Here is a 9,941-nt window from a genome sequence, read left to right as displayed (position 1 = left end):
AAAGAAAGAAAGAAAGAAAGAAAGAAAGAAAGAGAAGGAAGGAAGGAAAAGAAAAGAAAAGAAAGAGGGGGGAGGGGACGGGAGGAGAGGAAGGGAGGGAAGGGGAGAGGAGACCACAGTACATATTAGTTTCCAGGCAATTGTGATGAGCTTTTTATGAGAATGGGGTAAGGAGAAGACAAGATTGAGGAGAAACAGTGTTTGAAACAGTGATGGGTACCTAGTCAGGGCTAGGTAGACATTCTTTGGACAAAAGGTGATGAAGCCTGGTGACTGAAACATGCCTGCAACCTTTACTGTGGCCTACACAAAAAGATAAAATTACATAGCCTACTCTGTATATTTAGACAATAAGAGAAAAGTAGTTCTGAGTAAAGAAAAGGAGAGACGAAAGGAATATATTGAGGCAGACATCATTTATGTCTTGATCTTAGGAAAGCGAGGCAAAGTGATTTAAGAGAAAGTGTCCACTTTCCCATAATCTTCTCTTGTCTTCTCCTACCCCTCTTCCTTTTCTCCTCCCCTCCTCCTGGTCTTCTGTAGTTGAAAGAAAGAGTGGAATGGAGAGAGAAGCTGAGTGGTGGGAAAAGCAGAGCTAGCGTGTGCCAGTTTGTTGGGGAGTTTCCCAAGAGCTTGCAATGGTTGTGGTGATAATGGAAGAGGCAGTGGGGAAGGACAAGTTGAGCCTTCTTAAAAATCTGGAAGGAATTAATTTATAGGTAACGTGGGACTGTGGGTACTGTCCTTCCCCATGTGGCTAAAAAGAGCCTAGCAAGCTCCCATGAGATAGGGCACCTTGTAGGGCTCCTCCAACACCTGGGAGTCAAAGTAGCTCGCAGGAAGGAAGAGAGAGTGAAGGGGTCCCGGGAGGGAGCAGCTCTACTCCAAAAGTAATGAAAGTCACCCCTCTGCCCACCCTAAGGGCCCCTGCTAGGTGGCTCCTGGAAAGAATATTCTCATTTTGGCTTTTAAGAGGCCTTTTGCCTGAAGAGGGCGGAGCTTTCCTCTTAAACTCAATGTTTGTACAACCAGAAGAGATAGGTGGGGCTTTGAATACACTCCCTGGCCAGGTGCATGTGGAGAAAGAAGACTGCCCAGGGCTGGTATTTAAGGACATAGTCTGGGGGTACAGCCAGAGAAGGATTGAACAGGGAGTCCCAAGCATGAGAGAAATGTAACTCTAAATTCCTGGCACTATACTCTATCACCAAAACAGAAACATTTCTCTCCCTGCCCACTTCCCCCCGCCCTAGTGGAGTCACTCATTGGAGCTCTGGCTTGAGGACCCAGGGAGGCAGAGGTGACCCCACACAAAAAGGCCAATGGTGAGAGAAGAGACCAAAACAAAAGGGGAGGGGGCTTGGGGCAAGATGTCTGAGAGCAGGGAGGCAAGAAATAAGGTTCCAGTGGTCCCAAGAAGGGCAGAAGAGGCTGAGGTGGCCATCTAAGTACTAGGAGAACCAAGATTTGTTCAAACAGGAGGTGTTGCCCTAGGCTGTAGGTAGAACACTGCCTGACAAGCTTGGTAGCAGAAGAAACTGTATGTTTCGAGAGAAAAATCTGACCCAGGAGGACTTCCTGGTTAAACCAAGCAAAGCAGCTTGGCCAAGAGCTACTAAGGCTCTTATGAAAAAAGTCTGTAGAAGAAGTCATGGACCCAGAACTAAGGGTGAGGACTTATCCCTCAGTTCTCCATTGACCCTTCCAATTCTTTGAAATTCCATACATCTTTTATGAAGAATTATAAAAATACCCTTTCTGGCTACAGCCCCCACACGTATTTGGGGGGAGAGGCTCAGCTGCTGCCCTGGAGCCCAGATCCTGGGGCACAAGCAGTTGAAGGGGTGAGGAGGGTTGGGGGGAGTGGAAGTGGGGCTCCTCAGTTTCCTTGGCTGTTGTTGGTCTTTTGCTTTCCTACCCTGCCCTAGATTTTAAGAGACTAAGGAGGGTCCTTGCCCTGGGGCTATAGGAGAACAGGAGGAACAACCAGCCCAGTGGGTGTGACTGACAGGACAGGGCGGTGATGGAGAAAGTGATTGCAGGAGCTGGATAAAGGGGCCTGCTCTCAGGAAAGACCTGAAACCATCTGTGGGAGCCGAAGATGTGTCTGTGTGAGTGTGAGGCCTCCCCTACCTGACACCTGCCCACTGAGGAGTTAGGGCCACTTTCTGCCTGGTGTAATGCTGATACATTTAGGTGCCAGACATTCAGACCCAGTGAGCCAGGACCATGTGGCCCACAAGAGCAATAGGTTAGGTCCCAGAACTATGTTCTCCTGAGTCTGCTACTTCCTGTGTGTTCAAACCTGTCTTGTCCTCCATAGAATTTAAAAATTTGGTGAGTGAACCAGGGGTCTTTTGCTCTAAAAGTCTAGGCCTGATTACTCAGCAAGAGGGGGATAATAAGAAACATGTATGTATTGAATACTTGGTATGTGGCAAACACTGGTTTAAGTACTTAACTGGTGAGTTAAAGTACGTAAAGCAGTTAGAATAGTGCCTGACATATAGTATTGCAAGTAAGTAAAAATTCTCATAGCAACCCTTGAAGATACTCTTATCCCTCCTTTTCAAAGAAATTAACACGTCTAGAGAGTTGCAGTACTCACCTAAGGTCACACAACAGGTAAATGGGACCATGGCAGTCTGAACCCACAACCTACTGTCTTTGAAATCTCCAAGCCAAAAGTAAGCGATCCATGGCCCCTTCCCTAAAATGAAAGTACTCAGCCTATAGGGTGGTGACCTTAAAAAACACAATCCTGGATGGAAGCCTAGGAGCTCTGGGGGATGCCTAGTTGTAGGGGTAGAGGGAACTTGATCTTTGAGAACAAAGGATCATAAAAGGAGCAGGAGAGATAATTGACCACTGGTTCTCAACTGCCTTGTGGGGAGGAGTGTTTACAAAATGCAGGTCTCTGGGTACCACATCTGGATATTCTGATTCAGTAGATCTGGGATAGGACCCAGAAACCTGCATTATAAACAGGAGATTTGATGCAAGTCTCCACTGAGAATCCTTACCCTAGAGAAGGCAGTGGGGAGAGGGGGACAAAATACTGCATTGCCAAGAGATAACAGAGGATCAGTGAGATTGGGTCAGAGCATTATTTAAGTAAGGTGTCGCTGGCTCTTGAAGCTGGTGCGAGGAGTACCCAGTGGAGCCCACAAAAGGCCTGAAATGCGCGAAGTGGTGGTAGAAGAGTGGTTGGGTGGTGTGGAGTAGACATGTGCATCTGGCTAGTTCTCTCAAGCTGCAGAGCAAATGGGATTTACCCAAGCTCTAAGAGTCTCCAGGGAGTCCCAGGACCCAGGCCCTGTTCTAAGAGAGCAAGGGCAAGGCCCATCAGCCGGTTGGAGGGGGTACTAAAGGATGTTCTTTTCAAGGCTGTCCATTTTGGGTACCAGGAATCCTGGGCAAGGTAAATGACAGGACCCGCGGCCCAGAGTGGGGGGCTGGTTGGGATCCGCGGATTGGGCCCAGCTTGCCCCACACAGGATTCAACTTGCTGCTCCCAGGAGCGCAGCACAAGGAAATCGCGCCCCCTCCGGGAGGGCGGAGAAAGCGAGGTTGCCTGCCAACCCGGAACGGCCCTAGGCTCCCAGGCATCGGAGCTGCCTCCACTGCGGGTCTGGAGAAGGGAACCCCTGGGGGTGTGGGGCGCAACACCGTCGACCCTTGTTCTAGGCCCCACACACTTTGCGAGCGGAGGTAGAGGGAGTCGGAGTGGAAGGAGCGGAAAGCGATCCCTCCGCTCCCGCCCTTCCCGGCCCGCAGCAGCCGGCGAGACGCTTGTCCTACAGCGCCTCCTTCTGGACAAGGTGCCAGACAACCCAGCAGGCCGACCACCAGCCCCGGAAACCTGAGGCTGGGACTTCCTCCAGCGGGCGGAGGTCTCCCGGCACCAGAGGCTAGTTCTACAGTGTCCCCTGAGGCGGCTGAAAGGAGCAAGAGGGACCTGAGGCCACCTCCCATCCCCAACCCCCCACCCCAGCACAAACAACAAGCTCGTGGCCCATTAATTAAGCGAACCCAGGCGGGAAAAGCCCTTATTTGTCCGTTTGTTTATTTATTTATTTGACTACTCTTCGCCAAGCTGCTGCCCCCCAGAGCCCTCGAATGTGCTGTGCTGGCATAACAAGATCCGGGAATGGTCAGGCTGAAGGATTGGCCCGAAGTTTGGCGGTTTGAACAGGCGCCAGGAGGAAAGGCCTTTTCCCAAAGCAGTAGGCTGAAAAAAAAATCTATACCCTTCCCCGAGGGGCAAATATATGCTATATATATATACTGGAAAGAAGAGTGTTTCCTTTGGCCCCTGTCTCGTATTTGCAGCCTATGTCTAGCGTACAGATTTAAATTGGGGTGAAGTGATAAGTCATAATGATTGGAAATGTAGCTAAAGGTAGAACTGTTCAGCTATACAGGGAAGGCTGAGATAAAGGCAAGATGAGTAGCGAGCCTTGACGGAGGGAGAATGGAAAGATCGGATGTATCTTCCTGCTGGAGTCCACTCGTCCCCTCCCCCCCAACCTGTGCTTTGCCGATCGAATCCTCGGGCCGGGCAATTTAACTGCACATGCGCTGGATGCCTGGCGCGCGTGTGTGGCGGGCACTGTGGGGCCCTGAGCTGTGCGGCAGGCGTGCACCCGCGCAGTACGGATGAGGCACCGCGCACCGCTTCTATGCCTGGATGCTGCAGAGGAGCTTGGGAACCTCATCTCAAGAAGCAGGAAACATACATTTCTTTTTCAGTAAAACCTGTATTAAAAGCTTCAACTGTCCTTTCTGATTTGCAAGCCCTATTCCGCTGAACAAGCAGCATCTCCTCGTTACCAATGAACACTCTGAAGGTTGTTATGTGGATCAGAAATGTCACATACAGGGCACCGCTTTCCTTGAGTCGTTCTTCAAGGCGGGGAAAACTACCCTACATTCAGAGAGCACAACTTCTCCCTCATTCTGCAAAACTATCAAGTCTAAAGGACCAGTCCCTAGAAAGAGGGCATCTGTTCACGCCATTTCCGAAAACGTGACTCTAAATTGAATTTAAGTTGGAATTCTGAGTTTTTGGTGGCTTCTCCCCAGCTTCCGGTGCCCCCGTATACCCTGCCCGGCTGCCTGGCCGCCGCACTGCGGCAAGGCCGTAAATACCTCTAACAGCTGCCTGCCAGCCCAGGGTGAAATACTGTCTTTGTTCGATTTCCCTTGCCTCTCTGGTTCAGAAAACAGAACTCTGGCAAAATGTACTTGTTTGTAGAAACATCTGAGGAGAAAATACACTTTGTTTTCAGCTCTCGTGCTTGGCCACGTTTATAATTTCGAGTTTCGCTCTTTCTCCTGGTCCTCGCAGAGATCTCAAGCCCAGTTCATGGCCTGACCCGTCGTCACCAAGGTCAGGACATGCTACCGGTTCCCTGCTCTATGAGAGAACAGAGGTTTGGGCCAAGGACACCGGGAGTTATACTTCCGGGCTTCTCAGCTCTTAGGGTCCCAGCGTTTTAAATTTTCGTTTCATTTTTTTGTTAGGTTAACAGAAACAATGGGGTTATTTCCGGTAGTGGCAACAGCACGAACTAGTCTCCTTGAGGACTAATGGCCCTAAAGTTTCTGTGATTTGCGGATTATTTCCCTTAGATGCAATCGACCATTTCGTTCTAATAAGAATTAATGCTACCACGGCGCTTACAAAGAACCCCTCAGTCTTCCAAATCTGCCCATGACATCAACCTCTGCTGCGTAATCGGACCTGCACCCAACCCAGGGGTTTAGTCACCCAAGTGCGCTAGGCTACAGAATCCAGGGAAAAGCACTGAAGCTCTGAACATAGAGCTTGGCCATCAGGGCCACACCCCCACCCCCAGCCGGGTACCATCCGACCTAGGGACTCTTCCTGCTCCGGATCTACCAGGCAGGGCCTAGAAGCCACTGTCCAGGTGCCTGCTTTTCAATGGGGAATATTTTTTACACCGATCAAACAATGACCTCAAAGACCATTGTACCATAGTAGAGAAATAATTACAAAATACAAACACTCCAAATAAAAAAAGAATCACTCAAGTTTCTTATTTGTAAGTGATCAGAATTAGTGATCCAGGAGAATTTGCAGGCATCAGCTGGCCACAAATTGTGGACCTCCATTTTGAAATGAGCATGATTCCATCATTAATTATGAAAACCACCTTTCCACAAAGATGACATGTTTTGTTCAGAAACGCTTTTATGGCCAACGTTGTTACATTGGAATTTTAAGGGAACAATAAGTTAGGATTTACCACTGGGTGCTTTGGGAACCATACCCTTGCCTTGCGCAGGCCAGTCTCATGCGCAATGCGGCAGATTGTCCAAAGGTTTCATTTCACAATGTTCATGACGGAATAGGCAATAGGATTTGCGAACTGCATCCTCAAGTGCCATTCAAAATCAGAGGGAGAAAACAGCTTTTTTTCTTCTGCAAAGGATTTTCTTTTACGCGCATTGTTTCATTTCAGCAATTTTGAAGTTGAGGGAAGAACGTTACAATGTAATATTTATTAGTAGGCGGAAAAAAAAAAACACAACCCATCAATACATTTAGAGAGCAAAAAGATCTACTCTTTTCCTACTCTGACAAATAAGAAACACACGATGTTTGAACACAGAGATGTCTTGTATTTCTCAAAGATCTATTGGGTTTTTACCAAGACCTGCACCATATATTCTGATACCATTACCTCCCAAAATATGCATTCATTTTGTGATATAAAATAATCCAGATTCACCTGACAGATTATCATATGTGGGAAGAACCTATCTTGAGTTGTTTAAAAATTTCTCTAAGAACTAGAGAAACATTTAAAAATATTTAAAATTCCATCTCATACAACACAAGGCCTAATAAACCATCAACCCTAGAAATTAACCAGCATCAGTCACTAAAGCCTAGATTCAAACACCAAGCACATCCTAGGAACAGAGAATTCACCCCACCCCCACCCAAGCCCCAACCCTCAAAAAACACCTGTTATTCTCCCGGGAACCTCTGGCCACGACCACAGACAAACCACAAAAACCACAGCTCTGCATAAAATGCCTTTAGTGACCCCCAGCAAGTGGAGATGTTCAGTAGTAACCCGTCTACACGCTTTCCCAGGGTGGCATTGAGAGGCTCTCCATCTAGACATTGGGATCCTGTCTGTGGCTACCTAGCTCTCAGAATTTCTGGAAGAAATAATACTGCCCCCTTAGACTTCTGAACCCAGCCGGACCCCGCCCCGGGCCGCAGGGGACACCCTAGGAGCCAAGTGATTGTGGGAAGGGGCTTAGACAGCGACCCCCAGTTCCCCGGGAAATGTAGGGGAGCAGCCGGACTGAGCTGACCAAGGGGGTCGGCGCCTCAGGCTTCTTGGTGGCATGCTGGGGCGCGGGGAGGGGGAGACTCTTACCCGAAGGGTGCAGAGCTGCAGGCGGCGGTCGGTCCGGGCGTCTGCTGTAATCCACTAGGCGCTGCCCGGCTGCGCGCGCTCTCGGCGGCAGATACCCGCTCATGTTGGTGAAGAAGCCGCGCCGGAATTGAGCGGCTGCAGTCACCTCGAGCAGGCCGGCTGCTCCTGGCAGGCGGTGTCCGCGCCGGCGGGGGGCTTGGCGCCCAAGGCCCCTTCCAGGCCCTCCCTCGCCGGGCTCCCCACCAGCTCCGGAGGTGGCGGCTGTGCGGACCAAGTGAGCGGCGGTGGGCCCAGGCCGGGCGCCGGGAGGGAGCCAAGGCCGCGGCAGACTCCGCAATCCAGCAGCCGGCGACTGGAGCCCACCTCTGCAGAGACAAAGGTTAGAAAAAGAGGGGGTGAGGCTCTGGGAAAGCAGAATGCGGGGGGAAATTCGCCTGGGAAATCAGGAAAAAGGCCGTGAAGGCGAGCGGCGCCTGCACATGACCAGCCGCAGCCAATGACGACCGCAAATAGGTCATAAAAAGGTCTATTACCAAGTTGTAAATTTTCTTCAAACAAAAAGGAATTTACTGCAATTCCTTGCGGATTTTGCACATACAGCTCGCAAGCGCCATGTTTTTTCCTCTCCTGCTTTCTCTCTCCCCCGTCTCCTCTATTCCTTCTCCTACTCCTCTCTCCCCATTCTCTCTCCTTCCTCCCTCCTTTCTTTCTCTGTCCCTCTTCACCTTTCCCTTTTTTCTTCCCTTCGTGTTCTTTCTTCCCTCCCCCCCTGTTTCCCTCTTCTCTAGGATTTGTGTGTGTGTGTGTGTGTGTGTGTGTGTGTGTGTGTTCTTTTCTTTGGTTTGGCTCAAAACCTCTGCGCAGTTGGCCATTGTGAAGGAGGGAAATGAACTCAATGTACTGCTCACGCTCTGGGGAAGCGATCCCCACAGCAACCTACCCCCATCTCTCACCCTGTGCCAGTCACTTGGCTTCTCTTCCTCTCCCCTCAGGAAAAGGCCTGTCCCCAAAGGCAGCCAACCACTTTCGGTTTCCCCTCCTCCCTCTCATCTCCTTGCAAGCCAGTCCCGGTTATCCTGGGAAGAAAATGCGGGCTCTGCAGGCCAAGAAAGTGTGCCCCCCACACACCGCTCCAACGTAAATTGGGGTCCCTCCCATTCCCGGGAGGTTCTGCAGTAGGATAATCACCAACCAGCTTCAAGGCTGGAAATGGTTTTAGGTACTTGTCAACCTCTCCGAAATACCCGAAACACCCGTTTGAAAGTCCATCACCTGATCTTTCTCCACAGAAACATCTTTCTGGACAGACAGGGTTATGGTTCCTGGATCCCTTCTGAAACTCCTTGCTCTACGTCCCCCACTAAGAGCAATTTTCATTTTTATGGAGTTTAATTCTAGTTCTCCCCTCTCCTCTTGCCCCCAAATATTTCCCAATTGAAAAATGTGTTCAACGCAATACTGAAGAGAAAAGACATTTGTTCAGGAAAAGAGTTACTTCCTCAGATCAACCTAGAAAAAAGAATAATTCCTTTTCCTCAAAGGCCGGCGTCACATTCCCTTTATATTTTTCACAGGAACTGCTCTGGTGAACTCCCGAAAGTAAATGTCCTTGGCTGGCCTCCAGCGTTCCCCTCATGGGCATAGCCATGCAGCCTTCAGAATCTTCCTGAAAGAGGTAACACCACCCCCCATCCTTTTAAAGACAGTGTCTTTAAACTTCCAATACTATGTTACAAATATTTGCATTGGATATCTGTATATAAGTTCTCTGCTATTAACATCTTCACACCCAGTAAGTACCTAAGTGGATGTGGACTGAAGCAGGAAGCAGCACAGCACCCTCTGGAGCAGGCCATTTGTTATCCCTTGAAAAAGTTCTGATGACCTTGGATGTTTTTGATTAAAGGACTTTTGCTGCCATCTGTCAGCAAAAGTCATATTCTTTCTAGAAAAAAGCCAGTGGGCCCTAACTTTGCGGGAAGGAACCACAGCAGCAGCCAGGGCCCATTAAAATGTTCTCTCTCCTCCCTTGTCCACCCCCAGATGCCCAAGGATTCAGCAAATACTGGGGAAGCAGAGGACACAAGAAACTTGGATGTGAAATAGCACTTCCTTCTGTATTACAGAATAAAATAATATTTTAAATTACACAAGCAGATGGGGCAAGTTTTTGGGCCCTCACAAGCCCAGAAGACTTCACACAGGTATACTGGTATACAAATGTGGAATTGAGCAAAGAAGTTGTTTAATTCCAAAGTTTTCTGAGAAATAATCTCAGTAGTGAATTTGCCTCATTATCCTCTCCCCATATTACCCAGATAAAAGCAGAGCTTTATGACCCTCCTTTTCAACTTGGGGAATGAGGGCTGCAAAGAGACTTTGCACAGAAAAAGCAGCCATATTTGCATTTTCTCCTCTTGTGCCCAGAGGTAAGTGATGTACTGGGCTTTGTGGAACCTCACAAAATGGCATCCTTGAACTGACTTCTCTGAAAACCACTGAGACCCACATCCTCTTTTG

The 9,941-nt window shown here is 49.2% G+C and overlaps 1 protein-coding gene across 1 annotated transcript; it reads right to left on the bottom strand.

Annotated features, from left to right (window-relative positions):
* Positions 1-4,051: 4,051 nt before the first annotated feature.
* LOC111542803 lies at positions 4,052-9,821 on the bottom strand. The gene is made up of 3 exons (XM_023212388.2): positions 9,736-9,821; positions 7,422-7,855; positions 4,052-5,419 (listed from the first exon to the last, which is right to left on the bottom strand). The coding sequence occupies exons 1-3, from the start codon at positions 9,819-9,821 to the stop codon at positions 5,394-5,396; spliced, it is 546 nt and encodes a 181-aa protein (XP_023068156.1). The 3' UTR covers positions 4,052-5,393.
* Between the last annotated feature and the right edge of the window lie 120 nt (positions 9,822-9,941).

Source organism: Piliocolobus tephrosceles, chromosome 11, assembly GCF_002776525.5.
Source record: "Piliocolobus tephrosceles isolate RC106 chromosome 11, ASM277652v3, whole genome shotgun sequence".
Taxonomy (NCBI): Eukaryota; Metazoa; Chordata; class Mammalia; order Primates; family Cercopithecidae; genus Piliocolobus; species Piliocolobus tephrosceles.
The sequence above is the reverse complement of the archived record's forward strand: the minus strand, read 5'-3'. Positions and strand labels throughout refer to the sequence as shown.